Here is a 20,902-nt window from a genome sequence, read left to right on the forward strand (position 1 = left end):
GTGGTGTAGTGGTTAAGAGCTATGGCTGCTAACCAAAAGGTCAGCAGTTCAAATCCACCAGCTGCTCCTTGGAAACCCTATGGGGCAGTTCTAGTCTATCCTATAGGATAGCAATGAGTTGGAATCAACTCGACAGCAGTGGGTTTGGTTTGGTCTTTTTGACCCAAGGCATGGTATTTTCAGTTGCCTCATATGCATGGGAAAGATAGACAATGAATAAGGAAGACCAAAGAAGAATTGATGCCTGTCATGGATTGAACTGTGTCCCCTAAAAATATGGGTCAACTTAGTTAGGCCATGATTCCCAGTATTGTGTGGTTGTCCTCCATTTTGTGATTGTAATTTTATGTTAAAGAGGATTAGGGTGGCGATTGTAACAACTCTTACTAAGGTCAATCCCTGATCCAGTGTAAAGAGAGTTTCCCTGGAGTGTGGCCTGCACCACCTTTTATCTAAAAGGAAAAGGAAGCAAGCAGAGAGTGGGAACCTCATACCACCAAGAAAGCAGCACCCAGAGCAGAGCGCATTCTTTGGACCCAGGGTTCCTGTGCAGAGAAGCTCCTAGTCCAGGGGAAGACTGACAGATTGATGACAAGAACCTTCCTCCACAGCTGACAGAGAAAGTCTTCCCCTAGAGCTCACGCCATGAATTTGGACTTGGAGCCTACTAGACTGTGAGAGAATAAATTTCTCTGTTAAAGCCATCCACTTGTGGTATTTCTGTTAAAGCAGCACTAGATAACTAAGACAATGCCTTTGAATTATGGTGTTGCTGAGTAATATTGAATATATCATGGACTGCCAGAAGAAGAAACAAATTTGTCTTGGAAGAAATACAGCCCGACTGCTCCTTAGAAGTGAGGATGGCAAGACTTCATCTTATGTACTTTGGACATGTCATCAGGATGGACCACTTCCTGGAGAAGGACATCATGCTTGGTAAAAGTAGAGGGTCAGTGAAAGAGAAGACCCTCAACAAGATGTATTGACACAGTGGCTGCAGCAGTGGGCTAAAGCATAACAACGATTATGAGGATGGCACAGGACCGGCAGTGTTTCGTTCTGTTGTACTCAGGGTCGCTTTGAGTCAGAACCAACTCGAAGGCACCTAACAATAGTCTTTCCAGCCATTCGAATAATAAAGCCATTTTTTTTGTTGTTGTCTATAATAAAAGTGGAAACCCTGGTGACGTAGTGATTAAGAGCTACGGCTGCTAACCAAAAGGTCGGCAGTTTGAATCCAGCAGGCGCTCCTTGGAAACCATATCAGGCGGTTCTACTCTATGCCATAGGGTTACCATGAGTCGGAATCGACTCAACGGCAACCGGTTTTTATAATAAAAGTAGATGGTCCAAATAATAAGAAACTCCTGACCACATCCAAATGTTGTTGTTAATGGATGAATAGGATATAAAGCCAGAAGCATTACTTCCAGCCCAATTTTATTTCTCTTTGCATGTGATTAGTGTTAACACTATTGCCTATGAAACAACAAAGAGTTAAACTGAAACTAAATAATCTTTGATAATGAACAATTGACTGTTCTATTCGTTTTCAGCACTCAGAACTTAAAACTGATTTCTTCACAATTCTTATCTAGCGCTAAGAAGTGTTGACTGTTGGTTGGTCACCAAGGAGGATATTTAAAAAGAGGAAAAAATATATCCAAATTGGGCGGCCAAAACAGTAGGCCCAAAGCTCTCAAAGTAGACAATAGTATTACATCTTTATCTCCCAGCCATTTTCCATCACAAATCAAATCCTCCCGCCAGGTAACCCACACCTGGAAAGTTAGAAAAATGGGTGTGCTGGCAGCCTTAGGCGGAGAGGCACCAACTTTAACTTCACATCAGCAGAACCTCTGGAGCTTTTAAAAAACTACCACCGGGCTCCTAGCCCAAAGATTGGGTTTCAGTCGGTTTTCAACTGAGGAAGCAGCGTCTCAGAAGCTTGCCTTTTCATTGTTTTGAAATGATTTCTAGAATTTTATTTTTCAGTTGGCCCAAAGATCTGGTTTCAGTTCAGAATTTCCAGATGGGGTGCTGGGCATCGGTAGTTTTTTAAAAGCTCTCCAGCTGTGACCCTTGTGCAGCCAAGTTGAGAACTAGACAGTGAGACAGGAGGAAACGCTCCCCAAATTGCCACCATCCAGGAGAGAGGAGGAGCCTCAGTACCGTTACAACAGGACTCATTCTCAGCTGGAAGCTGTAGCTTCTGCAAGGTCAGAGACTGTACCGGTCTCCCCCCCAGGTCCCACCCTAGGCTCCGCCCCTCGCCGCGCCAGGCCTAGCCTCGCCCCTCCCCAGACTTCACTCCGACCCGGATCTCCCCCAGCTCCAGATCTTGCCCCGCCCGAAGCCCCGCCCTGCACGGGGGCGTCCTTGCTCCAGGCCCCGCCCCATTCGGGGCCCCGCCCTACTTCAAACCTCGCCCCTTTCTATGCTCTGTCTCGCTTCAGACCCTGTCCACTTCGAGCCCTGTTCTGCTCCCGCCCCTCGTTGCAGGCCCCGCCCCGGCGTGACTCCGCCTCTGAGCCAGGCCCGACTGGCCGCTTTCCCGACCCGGGCGGAGAAACGCGTCATCGCTCTGCGCCGCCGCCGGAAGTTTGTGTGTAATTTCCAAGTCGCTCGGACGTGAACTCGGGGTCCAAAATGCTTTTCCGTCCATTGGAGTGAGAAATGACCCGCCTTTTCTCTCTTGCTCACAGAGTCGCTTTGGCCACTGTGAGGTACAGTCGCTGCGGCTGTGGGGGGTTCGGAATGTTCTATGCCGTGAGAAGGGGCCGCAAGACCGGGGTTTTTCTTACTTGGTGAGTGACCTGCTTGCCGAAGCTGCCACCCTCTTCCAAGCTGTTTGTCCTCCCTGCTGTCTCCAACAGCAGGAGCCGAGGAAGCTGTCGTTGACTAGTTTTTCACCGACCAGCTTTGCCTCCCGGGGATACCACACAGTAGAGAGTCCGGCTCTAGAGACTGTTAAACCATATGTGCCCATATTTGTAGTTTGAGTTTTAGGTAGGAGCCCCGTATTCTCACTGACATCCAGGAAATTGGGGAGTCTGAGAAGCTCACAGCTCTGCTTCTGGCTCCTGCCAGTCTCGAGCTGACGTCCGCCCAGCGGAGTCACACGGTAGGAGGCCTGGAATGAGTTTAATTTCTTTGGAATATCAGAAACGACACATATAGTTTGAAGGTGGCCAGTGGCTGCGTCTTAATTCTTCCTTTTCAGTACATAGGTCAGAAGTCCCAACTAGCATTACCAGAGCATTTTTTCTGGTACAAAGTAACATGGAGATGGAACTCAGATAATACGTAATCTTCCTTGTGTTTTTAAAAAGAGAAATTATTGTAAACCAGTATTTGTAGTTGAATCCCTGTAATAGTCTTTGAAGGAGCTGTGATTATTCTCACTTTTCAGATGTTGTTACTGTGGTCAGGAAGTTCACAGGGGTGGTAAGTCACAGATGCTGCACTTGAAGCCAAATGTTTTGACTCCGAGCCCAGGACTCTTCTCACTGTGATGTCAGGGTTTATTATCAATACGTGTGTTTGTGTTTCCATATGCACATCAGTAAAGTACTGAGAAAGCATCCGGAAAGCTGGCCTTTTCGCCGAAGTGAAATTATTTCTACACTGTTTTTCAAAGACCCCCAAATTTTAGTATGTTTTGAGTTTGAGAAAGCCTTTGATGCTGGAATGCTGTATGGCTGGTACGTGGCATGACCCAAAATGTAGGGTTGGATGTGAAAAATAAACCTGTGCACAATGAGACATGACCCGTTGTTCTCAAGGAACGGACAGCCTTATCCTTTTTCAGATTACTCCCAATTTAAGAAAGTAATTTTAATTAAAATGGGAGTAAGTAAAAGAAAGAGGGAGGAAAGACATAACTAGTGTGTTCTGTTGCAGGAACGAATGTAGAACACAGGTGGACCGGTTTCCTGCTGCCAGATTTAAGAAGTTTGCTACTGAAGATGAGGCCTGGGCCTTTGTCAGGAACTCTGTAAGCCCTGATGTTTCAGAAGGTAGTCACTATTTCTTATATCAGTATTACACTTGAACTTATTCAAAGTCTTTTATAAGCCGATCTCATTTGATCTGTATCGCTATCCTCTAGGCAGATAGAAAAGATATTATGATTGCTTCCGTTTTACAGGTGAGGAAGTAGGCTCAGAGAAGTTAAAAATAGTGTTTCATGTCAGTAATGGTGTTAGAACAAGCCAGAACACACATCTCCTGCCTCCATTAAGTGTCCTCACTAGTACCATAATTCCTTATATTTTTTAAAGTACTTGTACTTGCTATTGAATTGAGTGGGCTGCAATTTTAAAGTGATGAGTATAGATTTCATTGCATGTATCTGTGTGATGCTTCCTTTTTTACTTAGGACAGAGTCACACAACCTGGATTTCTTCCAATTTCACGTGTTACAAAAGTATAGTTATTTGAACTTTAAGGTCTACTATAAAAATAAGCACATAAACCCGTTGCCATCAAGTCAATTCTCACTCATAGTGACCTTATAGGAAAGAGTAGAAATGCCCCATAGGGTTTCCAGGGCTGTAAATCTTTACGGAAGCAGATTGCCACATCTTTCTCCCAGGGAGCTGCTGGTGGGTTTGAACTGCCAACCTCTTGGTTAGCAGCCTCGCACTTAACCAGTGTGCCACCAGGGCTCCTTAAGTTCTAGTATAAGGGACGTCAATTACGCAAGCCTAAGGTGGCTCTGCTTTAGAGCACGAGATTTAAGAAATATATCTTAACTAATCTACCTTGAGCGAGGATTATTTATTTATTTTCTTAAACTTTACTTACAAACATTATTACCCCCGTGGATTAAGACTGAGCAGAGGATAGTTTTCATCAGTTTTTCTTGGACAGTCCCCCAGAACACAGTGAGGTGCTCAAACACTGAACAACTGCTCCTTTGGACCCTCGTCACAGTTCTGGACAAAGCAGAATTCAGGGAGAGGCAGATTGCTGTAGGAGTCCACCCCCGAAGGACCTCACCTCAGTGTGTATCCACTTTACCCTCCATCTTCCCAGCGGCTTTTACAGGAGGCTCCAGAGTGACAGTTCTGTTTCTACCCAGATGGGGAAAGCAGTTTGGGACAGAAAGCAAGTTCGAAAGTATGACTCTTGTTTTTGTTGAGTTCTTAATATTTTATTTTCACAGATTTTTTTTTTTTTAACCGATTAGTAATTTATGCATATCTCATTTCTTCTAATGTATATGTTTCTGTTAAGTACTCTAAATTTTTCCTTAAGGGGAACATAGTTCTTTATGTCTATGCATCTTACTTGAAAGTTTACAGAGACCTCTTAATTGACTCTAATATATAAACTAGGATTTAACATCTTTAATATTCATGAACTGTATCAAAGCAAAAGTATTAGCCCCTTACCCAATTTTTCTGTCTCTTGATATTACATTCATCCTCTTTTTGAGATTATTGAGTTATTTGCTAGTTAGTATGGCTTGTATAAACCAATTTATGGTTGATTTACTGAAAGGAAAATCAAGTTATTTTGTGAAGTAAAAATTACCTGATACATGTGGTCCCCCTTTCCTTCAAGGTCTCTTCTGTTCTTTAAAACTTTCAGTCCAGTTTAACTTTCTATGTTATAATAAACCAAACCAATACATGTATTAAGAATTTACAGAACTGCACTTTGGCCTGTACATGTGTTCTGTAGAGTACCTAGGGATCCCTGGTGGTGCAGTGGTTAAGAGCTTGGCTGCTAACCAAAAGGTCGGCAGTTGGAATCCACCAGCTTCTCCTTGGAAACCCTATAAGGCAGTTCTACTTTGTCCTGTAGGGTTGCTGTGAATCAGAATTGACTTGACAGCAATGGGTTTAGAGCACCGAGAGGAATGTTTTCAAGGTAAATATAAGATAACCCAAAATAGAGCAGAGTGGAAATACCAAACGTTGCTCTATATGTAATACTGATTTCACTTACGTTTTGTCCATGTAACCTTAGCATTCTTCTGAAAAGCGTGGGTTGAGAAGATAGGCTAGATTAGAGGTTTTGGTTTGTACTGATCTAGCGGTGATTAATAAATGTTAGGGCCCCAGTTCTCCATGCCTGTTTTAGGGGTTTAGAGCTAAAAGTGATCTCTCTTCGTTGTGTTAAGGCGGTTCTTTTGGAAATGAAATCAGTTGCTCCTTGTATACCCTTTTTTCTGCTGTATAAAGTGGTAATATAGGAAACCACATTTCAGATGATCTAGTCCCTTGCTTCATTTGACAGCTTGGAGGGTTTAAGTGAGTTGAGCAAGTTCACAGGTGATTGATAGATAAAAGGTTGAACTCAAATTGCAGCTCTGATTTTTTGGATCCTGGTCTAGCTGATCCTCTGCTTTAGCTGCCATAATAATGTTAAAATGTAAGTGAGATATTGGCTTCTCCCAAAAAACCCAGAAAAGGTGTTTGTGAATCTCTTTGGGATTAATCTCGAATTCACCATGGCTAGGCTGCTGAAGAAATAACTGCAGCATTACTGCCCCTGAAGGGGCCCAGTCTCATCTACGTTTCTGGTTTTATTTGCCTTTCTTAGCCTGCCCCATCATCTGTTTACTTAAAGTAGACTTGCCCCTTCCCTCCTAGCCGTCCTAGAGGTTTTCAGCTTGGCGTCCCTGCAATTCTAGTATTTTTTCTAGGAGGGGGAGGGGCCTCTGAACTACAGATACCACCAACACTATATACAAAATTTTGATTGCTGTAATTTTTCTGGGGAAAGATCCCCTCAGATTTTCAAAATATGTGATCCCTATAGAGTGAAGAACCCTTGGGATCTTTATTATCTCCATCAAAACCAGATTTTGCTTTTAACAAAATCCTTAATATCATCTTGACATTGTCCTTACTAAGCCTGTCATGAAAAATTTAAGATTATTTCGCAGGACATCAAAGTCTGAGATGCTACATACCGCCTTAAGTCATCCCCTCTTTGTAGGGCCATATACAGAAGAGTATTTAAGTCTTCTTTAGTGCTACTGAACCCCTTACCAAACGTCTTGGTTCTTGAACATTTCATGTTGTGTTCACTGTCTCTCGTTTACAAGGAGAGTCTGTCTTTCAGGACAGAAGAATCAACGTGTGCAAGAACCTCAGCTGAAAGCAAACAAGCGGCCCCGTGAGTCCCCGAATGATGAGGAAGATGAAAACACAGAGCCGTGTGTGAAGCATCTAAAACAAAATACAGAATCCGTCCCTTCAGTTAGCAAAGACACATTTTCTTATATGGGTATCTCTTTCTTGGATTTTTTATTTTTAATATAATAATTATGAAAATATGTAGACGTTTTCCCCACTTTCTTAATGAGGACATTTTTAGCTGATGTTTAATATCCTCAGTCTTATCTGAAAAGGTTAATTAGAAATCTCTAAGGTCACTACTTTATAATTGAGCAAATGGTACAGAATGATTAAGATTTTTGGATGTTCACAAGGAAACTATTATATAGATTACAAATGAAAAACGTTATAATCTTTTAAAATAATAATATTCCTTATGCATGCAGTATTTTAGCTCACTAGGGTAGAAAAGTCTAAGCTGAAGCTTCAAGTAAGAAAGACCTAGAAAGAGCATTTTATATTTGCTTTTTATAGTTGATTAACACCAGGATTTTGAGCTTTTTTATATTCTTTGCAAAACATGAAGAGATCCTACCTTATCTTGAGAAGCAAGGTTGTGGTGAACATTCCCTTCCTTTAACTCCAAGAGTCAATTGTTTATGTTTACTCAAAGTATATAAGTTTCTTCTGTCTTTGACATGTATGAACAGAAAAGTATAAGTAAGTATCATGTTTTTAATAAATCAGTGTGTTTGTAGGTTCAACGTTTTCCTCCAGAAGCCATTTTATAATTTAAGGGAAACCAGTAGAAAATGTCTGTCAGGCTGCACCTAGAGATCAGTTTTACAGTTATGTTTAAAAACAACAAACTGTCCTTGATTTGGATATTTACCAGTGGTAATTGAAGTAGTCATTTGTTCAGTAATTGGGAGATGAGCCATTTCCCCTGCACTAACAGTTGCTTGAGGCATAATACATATGGCACCTAGCATACTGCCTAACATGTAAGAGGTACTCACAGTTGAAATAGAATTAAGTGAATAGGAAGGAAGTGTGCAATAATGTTGTTTGAAGTTCCAGTTGAAATGAGGAGCCTTGCCCAACATCCATATTCTAACAGACTACCTACTGAGCACTCCCAGCCCCACTCCTGTTATGGATGGCTTCTTCCATCCTTGCTTACCATCTTGTCTCCTTTCCCCTTTGCCTCTGCCACGCTCAAGCTACCATCCTTGTGGCAAACACCTCATGCACATGTCGCCTCTAGTCGCTTCCACACCCATGCCTTTAACACTTTGCGGTCTGATTTCTGCTCCCACCACTTTGCTGAAGGTGGTCTGGTCATCAGTGATCTGAGAGGCCTTCCTGGCAGTCCTTGTCTGCCTTGTTCCCTGTAGCATTGACACAGCAATCAAACCCTCTGCCTTGATGGAAAGAAGCAAAGACAGGCCAGTTTTTACTAGTGGCACATACTTGAAGAAAAAAAATTAGACTGAGTTTTTCAGAGAACTTGAACTTCTGGCAGGCAAGGTTTTTATGATACTGAGGTACATTGAGAAATGACAGTATCCTGACAGTGGAAGTAACCTGTGGGGTAGGAAGGGACAGTTTATCGTTCTTCGATGCCTTTAGCGTGGGATGCAAACAGCAGTTACCTCTGCAGCGAGTTGTTCCCTTACTTAGTAATTGTATTCTCCTTGAATTTACCTAGCGTGCGGGACCAAGACATGAGTAGGTTCTAAGCAAAAAGTGTCACATGCCCCATGTAAGAAACTGATAATGTTGAGCATTATGCTCTTTTAAGAACCGTGTGGGATCAAATGGACAAGAGCAACTCGAAAGATTAGATGGGAACCTTAGGGGGCAGTGAGGTTCTGTTTTAATAGAGGAGGAACAACTCAGAAAAGGGGGGTGAGAATGGTTGCACAACTTGAAGAATGTTATCAGTGTCACTAAATTGTACGTGTAGAAACGGTTGAATTGGCGTATGGTTTTTGCTTTGTGTGTTCTCAATAATGGTAACGTGAAAGAAAAAAGAAAGTGATAATGTTTTCCCAGACGGGAAACATCAAGGCATTGTAAAATAGTCTGTGTTTAAAATACTCATTCAATTTTAGTAAGCTGTTGAGGTGAATTTCAGCTTTTAATACTGTTGGTCCAGCAGCACTTACTCCGTTTCCCTTTTACAGGAGAATTTGTGGTGGTTTACACTGACGGCTGCTGCTCCAGTAATGGACGGAAAAGGGCACGAGCAGGAATTGGCGTTTATTGGGGGCCAGGCCATCCTTTGTGAGTAAAACCAGTAAAGTGAAACTTTTTAAGCTTCACATTTTCCCGGATCATATTTCAAAGCTTGTGAAAGGATGAGACAAGATATGCTTACTGTTGGGTGATTTGGAAGACCCACCAAGTAAAAGCATTTGCAGGAGTAGCAGAAAAACAGAGCTTTGATTCATGTTGATGCTGAACGGATTTGTTCTTCAGGATGTTAAATTACCTTAGCATTGCTTTTCTAGTCCTAAAACTTGACGGGTCTGTATGTCTCACTGATAAGATGTTACACAAAATTATGTAATTGCCTCCTTGAACAAGCACAGGGTACGCTGGGAGATTGTTCTTGCAAGGGGGCAGGTCACTGGGCTTGGACCCCATCATATCACTGGAGTTGTAGCCATGACTGACTGTTCTGAAAATATGTAACTGTAGAGGTGAGCCTTTTATTTTTCAAAAGGCACAAAATTAAGGGGATGTGAAATGCAACCATTCACATAATCTTAGCCCCTAGGAATGAAAGAACTTGAATAGTAACTGACACCCTAAAATCAAATGTAAAACGGGGATTTGACTCTTCTGAAGTCTCCATGTACCAGTTCTGAGCTTTGTTCTCTAGTAGTAACAGGTGTCCACAAGACTGTTAGGCATATTTACTGTAAATCATTCAGTAATAATACCATTTTACTTATATTGAGCATTATAGTTTATGAAGATTGTTCACCTTAATATCTTATTTTAGCTTCAAACCCCATGAGAGTGGGTGAGCTCATGTTTTCACCATCTCACAGGGAGAAAACAGTTGTGAGTTTAAGTGGCTTGCTCAAGACCACATAGCTAATACATTTCAGGTCTAAGACTTAAACCTGGATCTTAAAACTGGGGTCCCGTGTTCCTTCTCCCACATTATACCGTGGTGCCTTTCAATAAAATGTAAGTATTAGTGTGGTTGGTTGTTAAACGCAATGTTTTTATATTGTGCTTTTATGTTTCAAAGGAGCCCTGGTGTACAGTGGTTAAAGCACTTGGCTGCTAACTGTAAGCTGTCAGCTGTTCAAACCCACCAGTCGCTCCACGGGAGAAAGGTGTGGCAGTCTGCTTCCGTAAAGATTTACAGCCTTGGAAACCCTATGAGGCATTTCTTCTCTGCCCTGTAGGGTTGCTATGAGTCGGAATTAACTTGACAGCAGTGGGTTAGTTTTTATATTTCAAGTAAATATACAATCACTTTGAGAATTGCTTGATAATTTTATTTTCTCTCTTATTGCTTTGAAACAGAAATGTAGGCGTTAGACTTCCTGGACGACAAACCAACCAAAGAGCAGAAATTCATGTAAGTGACTGGATAGATTTGCTGCTAACAATTTAAGTTCATCATTCTTTAGCGTTGACTGTGAATGTATCAACTCATTTTATACTACTTTTGTATGTAAGATGGAGCCCTGGTGGCACAGGGGTTAAGAGCTCAGCTGCTAACCAAATGTCAGCAGTTTGAATCCCCCAGCTGCTCCTTGGAAGCACCATGGGGCAGGTCTCCTCTGTCCTGTAAGGTCGCTGTGAGTCAGAATTGACTCGACAGTAGCAGGTTTTTTTGGATGTATGTAAGGTAGACAAAGTCCAGAAGAAGCTTAGTTTGGGGTTAAGTAACAACTCTGAAGGAGAAGAATTTTCTAGAAAAGTCCAGAGGAGAAGGAATGCTTACATTTTGAAGTCATTCTGAAAGCTGAACACTTTTTGTAGAATAATTATCAACTCGTTTCTTCAAGGCAGCCTGCAAAGCCATTGAACAAGCAAAGGCTCAAAACATCGATAAGTTGGTTCTCTATACAGACAGTATGTTTACTATAAATGGTAAGTATTCACATTTTATTTCTTCTAGTGTTTTTTTTTTTTTTTTTTTTTTCTGTTTTTTCAGTAAGTATAAAGGGAAATAGATATTTTCTTCCCTGGTGGGAGGGATTGTAACAGGGCAGAACCCAAATGGTAAACATGAATAACATTTGATTGATGAGGTCTCCGGGAAAGAGTGAGGATTTTGGAATCCCCGCTTCTGCCCCAGCGTTTACCACGTATTTATTTCATACCCACTCTGTGCCAGGCTGTGAAGCTAGATCTGTCTCTACTCTCGTGGTCCCTAGAGATTACTGTGAATAAACAGTTTGAGGTAGTATGCTAAGTACTCCTTGGGGAGTACAGTGTATAGGACCACATGGGAGGGATGCTTAAGAGGTCTAGGAAGGCTTTTTGGAGGCAGAGACATTTTAAACTGAGAACTAGAGGTTGAACACAGGTTAGAGGAAGAGGAAAAGGAAAAGGAGGAGAATATTTCAGGCGTCTGCAAAAAACCAAAGCATGGCATAGTTAAGGAAGTGAGAAGTTCAGAATGACTGCTTAGAATACAGATGAGCGATTGTAAGAGATAAACCAAGGGAGCTTAAAAAAACAACCAGAACATTCAAGCAAGACCTTTGCACCTTTGTGACCATAAGCAAGTTATTTAACCTCCCAGAGCCTCATTTTTCTTATCTCTAAAATGGAGAAAATAAAACATACCTTTATCAGGCGGTTGTGATGATTAAGAGGGCTTAGCACGTGTGAAGTGCCTGTCACCTTGAAATGACTGGCTTTCCCAAGGAATTCTGTGTGGGTAGAACTAATCCTTCTTTAGTGTTTTGGGAGTCTCCCATTAATCACGTCTTCATCGGAACAATTTTGGTAGGTTTGTATCGTTTGGATGCAGCAGAATGCCAGGTGTGAAGTAAAGATGACATGTCTAGAGTAAAATCATTTTCAGCTTGTATAGGAGGATCTCTTTCAGCTACAGAATAACTTAGCAGTTTGGTTTGAGACGACAGCATGTCTCCTAGTAGTTTCTAATAGACTGGATTAGACGTGGGGAAATTAGGGAGGATGTCGGGCTGTTCTGTATACAGTGATGTTGTTAGCTGCCCTTGTTCGTTGACCTCCGACTCATGGCAACTCCCTGCACAACAGAATGGACATCCCCATGATCGGTTTTGGACAGGACCATTGTGATCCATAGAGTTTTCCTTGGCTGATTTTGGCAAGTAGATTGCCAGGCCTTTCTCCCTAGTCTGCCTTAGGAAGCTCCGTTGAAACCTGTTTGTCGTAGCAACACGCAAGCCTCCACCGACAGACGGGTGGTGGCTGCACGTGAGGTGCACTGGCGGGTAATCGAACCCATGCTTCTGACATGGAAGAGGAGAATTCTATCACTGAACCACCAGTGCCTCATTGGAGAATGATAACAGCATGTATTGTTTTGTAGAACATACTTTAGAAAATATTCCTGGAGGAAGAGGCAAATTTAAGAACAGTTAAAAATTAGAATGGAGACAAAAAAGAATGTAAAGCTAATTATGAAATAATGAAATTAATCTGAAAGTATGTATTTCTTTTAGCTATAACTAATTGGGTTCAGGGTTGGAAGAAAAATGGATGGAGAACAAGCACAGGGAAAGAGGTAATCAACAAAGAGGACTTTGTGGAGCTTGACACACTTACCCAGGGCATGGATATCCAGTGGGTGAGTATTTTTTTTTAATGTTTTAAATTAACTAGCGTGACTAATGGCTTCTATAAATGATTCACTGAATTAAGAAGTTAAAATAATAGTTTCTATGAAATTAATATCATAATGTATATTAAAACACATTTGATTGTTTTGATCATTAAATAATTAACACTATGTTAACAAGAAGGTATTATTTTATACAGAATACATTGGCAGTCTGATTTGAGGGCCATTCGATATTCTTTACATTTTGATATTAATGCAGAGTAATGCCTGGGCTAGGCATACCTCATTACTGTTGGAGGTGCAATAGTCAAACCTACTAGTTTCTTTGGAATCAGTCATAATGTTACATAAAACTAATTTATATAGTGGGCTTTGCTAAAAAAAATAAATAAAGTTGTGTGACAGAGCCTTACTAACGTGACTTTTTCCACAAAATGGAAAAATTTTTCTTACAATAGACGGTTTGTTAAACTTGTTTTTTTTTTCCCCCCCCAAACAGTGCAGAGCAAGTTAAATGCACCCATTGTCTCTACTCTGCCTTTCTCTCCCTCCCGGAACCACTGATAATAGTGTGGTAGCCTGACATTTACATTTGTCTTTCAGCAACCTAGGTGTAAACAATGATTAAATCAAATAAGCACGTCCATACTTCCTTAGTTAGAATACAGCGCATGTACTGTAGATATACATGCATGCATGCATGCACACGTGCTTTGCATGGGGAGCGTGATGAGTCTCATTATTAAGTGAGGAGAAGGCAGTACAAACAGTAAGATCCAGTTCATGTAGAAAATGAAATTTTTGTAAATGTCTACATTGCATAAACGCAGTGAAAATGTCTCTAAGAATATGCCTTGTGCTGTTTATAATTACACTGGGAAAGGCGCTGTGAAGGTGAGCTTTCTTCTCTGTATACTCTGTGTAGTTGAATTTTCTTACAGTGAGAATACAGTCATGTATTGCTTGTGTCAGAATTAATGACAGGAAAATTTCTATTTTAACAGATGCATGTTCCTGGTCATTCAGGATTTATAGGCAATGAAGAAGCCGATAGATTAGCAAGAGAAGGAGCTAAGCAACCCGGAGACTGAACGAAGTGGTTTTAATCTTGGGAGCATGAGTCAGTGGCTGTTTCCTTACTTTCACTTATTGGTACGGAAAATGAAAGACTGTAGGATGGACTATTGCAATAGATGCGACAGGCACAGTGTTTGAACCAAACCAGAAAGGCAGTGTGGCTGTCTCTGAAATACAGTTGGATTGAAAAGTGGTTAGATGTATAATAAATTGGCCATGCTTTGAGATGTCAGAATTATGCTTATTGGGTTCAATACTATTGTCATTTATCTTATTGGAGTGTGATCCAATTTTTTATTTTAATAAAGAATGAATAAACCTTGGTTTAAAAATGCAGACAAGAAGTATAGATATGGAGTCTCATGATTTTAAGGTTGATCTGAGCCTTTGTGCAGATTTAGCTCTTGGCAGGTGCAGCCCCATGGCGGGACGCAAAGCTTAGCAGACAGCGTGAGCTGGGTCTCAGCTGACACTCTCGTATGGGCCGTAACCTGCACGTAGGTAGCTCCGGCTGTTAGACCATAATAGAGGAATGATTACAGCTTTTAAAGACCCAGATGGTATAAATAAATCTTTTAAAAATTTCTTCAGATGTTTTTGTCAAAAACACTGCAAGTTAAAAAAAGTTTGAAATGATCGTTTATTTTTAAACCTATTTATTGTAAAATAAAAACAGAAAAACCACACGAGACAACTGTATAGCTTGTTAAATTTTTATTATTGTAAAGTGAATACCCTTGAAACTGCCACCCCGGTCACCTTGACAGCCACCCCAGTGGCTCTCCAACTGCCCCATCTCATCCCAGCCCCCACTGTCCCATCAGGAGTAACCATTATCCTCATTTCTATAGAAATGGCTTCCTTGTGTTTCCCTTGGCACTTCAGTCTTACTCACTTTTTGAAAAACTTGATGTGTCTTATGTCTTCAGTCTCTTCTAACCCACAGCTTTCTTCTCCATCCGTTTGTCCTGTAGTTCTTCACATGGTACAGTTAAACCTTTTCTTTTGTCCTCTGTTATTTCCTGCGACTTGGCAGCTGGGTCCAGAAGCTTCATCAGACTCAGGTTCCATATCTTTGGCAAGACTATCAGTGCTCGTCCTTGAATTTTATGAGTAGGCATATGTCCGATTTTCATCTTCGTTGATGTTGGCAGTTGCTAATGCTCATTACCTAAATCCATTCATTAGGATTTTCAAAATGGTGATACTCTAATTCTGTGATTTCATTTGTGTTTATTAGCCAGAATAGTTTTATAAGTTTACTCTTTCTAATTCTCATATTCTAGTAGTTTGGGAGCAAGGAGGATCAGACCACTCAGTAAAAGTTCCCTTTTCATTTAGTGTGATGAATTGGCACTCAAAGTTTAGTAAAAGGATGCCATCAGAACAAAACATCTAGCAACTGTAATGGCGCTCTCTTATTCCTCAGTTCCTAAGATACTTGGGAATAAGCTCTAGAAAATAAACACCATGAGGGCAGGACTTTGTTTTGTTCATATTCTCCCGAGTACCTTTAACTGCTGGCACACAGAAGGCATTGAGATATTTGCTGAATGAATACCTGGGCAAGTTTGTTAAGATAGCTTTGGGTCTCAGTTGTCTACAGAGAGAAAGGGATTGGCATGTGGCCACTCTAGTCTTCTTTTTGCGAAGAACAGCTTTCATCAAAATATGCCTCAAAACTGAGATTCTTCTCTAGTGCATTTTGGTCAGCTCTAAGGAGTCCTTGGGTGGCAGATGGTTAATCCCGCAGCTACTGACCAGAAGGTTGGCGATTTGAACCCGCCCAGAGAGGCCCATCGGGAGAAAGGCCACAGCCATGAAAAGCCTATGGAGCAGTTCTACTCTGCATATATTGGATCACCAGGAAGCAGAACCGACTGGATGGCACCTAACAACAACTCTGTGATTGTAGAAATAAGTGTCATGGATTGAATTATGTCCCCCTAAAAATGTGTGTGTCAGTATGGCTGGGCCATGATTCCTGATATTGTGTGATTATCCTATATGTTGTAAATCCTGTCTCTATGATGTTAGTGAGGGAGGAAGGTCAGCAGTTGTGTTAGTGAGGCAGGACTCAATCTACAAGACTGGATTGTGTCCTGAGGCAAAAAGAGAGAAGTGAGCAGAGAGACGGGGGACCGCATACCATCAAGAAGGCAATGCTGGGAGCAGAGTGTGTTCTTTGGACCTGGGGTCCCTGCGCGGAGAAGCTCCTAGTCTGGGGGAACATTGATGAGAAGGCTGACAGAGAGAGAAAGCCTTCCTCTGGAGCTGATGCCCTGAATTTGGACTTTTAGCCTGCTTTACTGTAAGGAAATAAATTTCTCTTTGTTAAAGCCATCCGCTAGTGGTATTTCTGTTATAGCAGCACTAGATGACTAAGACAGTAAGTCAAGCAGTTTTCCCTTTCTAGGTGACAGGTTTTCCTAAATATAACTGTTAAGCTCATAGCGTTCACATCCTTTTGCTAAGACCGGAAAGAACAAAATTAAAGATTAAGAAATAGAACTCTAGACAATAAAACCATTACCCTCATAATTTGTGTGTGTATGTTTTTACTACAAAAATATCAGTAGCCAGGAATCTTAATATTGAGGATAACTCCTTTCTCTATGACAGGCCCTAGTTAATTGGTTTATCTTTAAAAATTATTCAGATAGACTTTCAGAAAACTAAGAGACAGATCAATGAAACTGTTTTTCAACAAGTCCTTTTTATTCTCCACTTTCAAAGGTATTAAATAATAAGTAGTTATAGCCTACTCTGGTTTCTGGGTCCTCTGCTGGTGACGTTCCTTTTTTTGTTTGTTTTAAATATCTGAGCAGCACAAGATTCCTCCCCTCCCCCTGCATCTCAAGACAGATGATAATGATTCATCCATCGTCAAGCTCAGATGACCTAGTAACTGCTTCCAAAGAGGAAAAGTAGTGTTTGAACCCATCTCTAACCCAGATGACCCAGATGATGACATCTTTGACACCTCTCTGTCTCACACCCCAGGGTCAGTATGTCAGCAAAGGCTGTTGGCTCTATTTTCCAAATACACCCAGAGTTTGATCACATCTTACCGCTGCAGCTGTGCTGTCCAAGGTACGATCATTCCTTGCCTAAGTTACTACAATAGCCTCCTAATGGGTTTGCCTTCTTCTGCCCTTCTCCTACTACAGTTTACCCTCCATATAATGGCTAGATGGTATTTTCCAAAATGTGTCAGATCATGTCACTCTTCTGCTCAAAACCCTTCAGTAATTACCTATTCTCAGAATAAAAAGCAAAATTCTTATCCACGGCCTCTAAGTCTTCACGATCAGACACACCATTACTCATCTCACCTCAGCTATTCTCCTCCTTGCATATTCCACTCTAGCTATATGGGTTTTTATTGTTATTCTTCAGATATGCCTCAGGGCCTTTGCACTTGCTGTTTGCATTGCCTAGAACTCCTGGTCTTTACTCATGCTCAGATGGTTCTTTTTTTTTTTAGTTACACATGTATAATTTATTGAAAGGCAGTCAGCAGGCTAATTTTGTGAGGGTCACATACAAGTATGAACCAGTATCAAGAGGAACTTTCTTAATGAGACCTTCCCTGAATCTCCTAGTTAATATAACAACTCTTCATCTACCTACCACTTTCCTTGTCTTTCTCGCTTGTCTTTCTTTTTCGCCATGGGACATTCCATGGTGTGCTAGAGCCAGTTCACACTAGCCCACAAGAGCCAACTGTGCACGTCTGTTCCCAACTCTGCACTCAGTGACTTCACATTGGTAGTGTGAACTGGCCGTGGTGGGAACATTCACATCACAGAAATCAGCAAATGCAACCAATCAGGGCTCTCCCTCCCCCACAGCTGTTGTAAAATGTTTACCAGCACAGCAGTGGACATACTCTGTACTTTTTGTTTATATATATTTATGTTGTTCTGTTTGCCCTATCTAGAAGCTCCACATAGGCAGACATTTTGTCTCTTTGCTCACTTCTACATTTCCAGGAGAGGGGAAGTTGTCTTCATCTCTAATAAAGCAGCATTATGAAGGAACAAGCTTGCATAATGTTGTCAGATTGGGAGAAAAATGTTGTATGACATTTTATGCATCCTTCTTCCTTGGGGCAGCATGAATAAATTATGTCTTCGGATGGGAGGGTGAGAGACTTGCATGGCTATGCCCTAGGAATAAGTGACAGCAGTGCTGTTCGCAGGTAAGGAATGACTCCATACCTTTGGGTGTAATGTTTCCTGATCTTTGTAATGTCAGAGCACACAGAGTGAGAGAGAATACTTCTACAGTGCACTGGGGTGAACTGGACGAGGTGGGGGAGCGTCTCTGTTGGCTTGGTGAAAAAAATTATTACATTTTATTTATACAAAAAGTAAAATACAAAGTATTAGGAAATATGATGAATATTATTTTGTATAAAACTTGCAAATAAATGCCCTGCAAAACATTTAATGAGAAATGCCTGGGAACACATCTTTTTATACCAGGGTTATGATTAAAATGGCTGTGGGCAGTTCCCAATCTAGACTTTTTAGAGATGATCTCTTCAAATTCTTGATAGTCACCAACGACAAGAAACTCTACACAAAAATAGGTGATAAAATTTTTAAACAACTCTCCTTTCATTGACAAATGTAAAGTTGAAATTGGATTTTGTATCCATTCAAACATTTTCATGTCAAGAATTTTAAAATACCGCGAAAGCTCTCAAGCGCGAACCACGCATGCTCAGTGTCCTCCCCCTGCAGCTACTCTCCAGCTCACTAAGAGGAAGGCGCAGGGCCCGACGGCGCTCTGTTGTACGTAGGGTCACTATGAGTCGGAACCACGCATACTCAGTGTCCTCCCCCTGCAGCTACTCTCCAGCTCACTAAGAGGAAGGCGCAGGGCGGACGGCGTTCTGTTGTACGTCGGGTCACTAGGAGTCGGAACCAACCTGATGGCGCCTAACAACAAGAAAAGGACCTATTAGCCACGAGAAGAAGTTTCCAAAATGCAGAGTGAGGGCTACTGCTGGGGGCCAGGCTCCCCAGGAGACGCACCAAGACTTCCCGCTCCATGCTCACCCCTAAACCACCACACCTCGAGCTGCTCTCCTTGCTCCTTGGCCCGTGGAACGTGAGCTCCTCCGGCAGCTCCCCAGGTCCACGTCCATGAAGGGGCGACGTGTTGTCACTGCTGAAGTAGATGTTATCTAGCACTCGGCCACGTTCAGCACATTGTACCGGAACACCGTTTGCTGACATTGCTCATCCTGCTGGTCTGTGGCCATCTGATCCTGCTGAGCTCGAGTCCTCCTAGGAGCCCTGGAGACAAAGCTGCTCAAGGCCCAGGGGCTCAGGCCACCCCATTCCCTAACTGGCTGCCCTGAGGGCACCTTTATGATGGATTGTGGCACCCAATGTGCTGCAGAAGCTATCAACTCCACCTTAGCGTGGCATTTGGATGAGATAGGTGGTAACATGGTCCCCCAAGCCAGGAGAAAGGGTACATTTGAGAAAAGATCTAGTGGCCTTTCTAAGCATTAATTTGCTCCAGGATTATAAATAGCCTTGTTCAATTTTTAGTTTTTAAAAAAATCTCAGGGCCTTTCTTTAAGTGTGCAAATTCATCTTTAAACACCACCTCATTGTTGTCAGATAATTATTTTTTTCTTCACAAGAGAAACCCACCAGTTTCTAGTGAATAGTCTTGCAGAAGATTATTTGATTTTGTAAAAAGACAGAAAACTGCAATATGAATTTCAGTTGATCAGTAGACTAATTTCTCAATTTCTCATACCCAACTTCAGCAAAAAGTCTGCTGGCTTTGTGAGGGTGCATCCTGCAATTAATTCTCCCTACTTTTGTGTATGTTTGTCGTTTTTCACTACGAAAGGTGTTACGGATTGAATTGTCTCCCAAAAATGTATGTCAGCTTGGCCAGGCTGTGATCTCCAGTATTGTGTGTTGTCCTCCATTTTGTCATCTGATGTGATTTTCCTGTGTTGTAAATCCTGCCTCTGTGTTAATGAGGCAGCATTAAAGGCAGTTATGTTAAGGAGGCAGGACTCAATCTACAAGCCTAAGTTGTATTTTGAGTCAATCTCTTTTGAGATATAAAAGTGAGAAGCGAGCAGAGAGACAAAGGGCCCTCATGCCACCAAGAATGAAGAACCAGGAGGGGAGCACATCCTTTGGACCCGGGGTCCCTGCGCTGAGAAGCTCCTAGACCAGGGGAAGATTGATGCCAAAGACCTTCCCCCAGAGCCGACAGAGAGAGAAAGCCTTCCCCTGGAGCTGGTACCCTGAATTTGTATTTCCAGCCTGCTGAACTGTGAGAGTAAACTCCTGTTTGTTAAAGCCATACTTGTGTGGTATTTCTGTTATAGCAGCAGTAGATAATTACGACAAAAGATTTTCTTTTCATTCTGTTATGTTGTTGTTTTAATCTAATGGGCAAGTACTGTACTGAGATTATTGGGTAGCAAGAGAATGAAATTGAAAAAGAAATGGAATCAAAAGAAGAAAGGGTTTGAGAAGTTATCTGGACCCACTGAAGAGCACCATTTATGTTTTTTTCAAAAGGCTGTAGAGAAAACAATGTTCAAACAAAAACTTGGACATGATTGAGAAAGGATCTAGTGGCCTTTCTCAGCATTAATTTGCTCCAGGATTATAAATAGCCTTGTTCAATTTTTAATTTTTTAAAAATCTCAGGGCCTTTAAGTGTGCAAATTCATCTTGAAACACCACCTCACTGTTGTCAGATAATTATTTTTTTCTTCACAAGAGAAACCCACCAGTTTCTGGTGAATAGTCTTACAGAAGATTATATGATTTTGTAAAAAGACAGAAAACTGCAATATGAATTTCAATTGAAATAGATTGCACTATTTGCAATCACCAAAAGGTGAAAACAACTCAAATGTCCATCAGCTGTTGAACTGATA

The 20,902-nt window shown here is 41.5% G+C and overlaps 1 protein-coding gene across 3 annotated transcripts; it reads left to right on the forward strand.

Annotated features, from left to right (window-relative positions):
- Positions 1-2,623: 2,623 nt before the first annotated feature.
- Positions 2,624-15,837, forward strand: RNASEH1 (ribonuclease H1). Of its 3 annotated transcripts, XM_023728227.1 has the most exons (9): positions 2,624-2,810; positions 3,907-4,022; positions 4,942-5,127; positions 7,084-7,248; positions 9,269-9,368; positions 10,629-10,683; positions 11,117-11,201; positions 12,773-12,897; positions 13,896-15,837. In XM_023728227.1, exons 1-9 carry the CDS (start codon positions 2,680-2,682, stop codon positions 13,980-13,982), a joined length of 1,050 nt encoding a protein of 349 aa, XP_023583995.1. In that variant the 5' UTR covers positions 2,624-2,679; the 3' UTR covers positions 13,983-15,837. The 3 variants fall into 3 exon arrangements, with proteins under 3 accessions (XP_023583995.1, XP_023583996.1, NP_001272777.1); XM_023728228.1 differs by lacking the exon at positions 13,896-15,837 and having other exon boundaries at positions 11,121-11,201; positions 12,773-12,800; NM_001285848.1 differs by lacking the exon at positions 4,942-5,127 and having other exon boundaries at positions 2,680-2,810; positions 13,896-13,982.
- The last annotated feature ends 5,065 nt before the right edge of the window (positions 15,838-20,902 follow it).

Source organism: Trichechus manatus, unplaced genomic scaffold, assembly GCF_000243295.1.
Source record: "Trichechus manatus latirostris isolate Lorelei unplaced genomic scaffold, TriManLat1.0 scaffold00023, whole genome shotgun sequence".
NCBI classification, from domain to species: domain Eukaryota; kingdom Metazoa; phylum Chordata; class Mammalia; order Sirenia; family Trichechidae; genus Trichechus; species Trichechus manatus.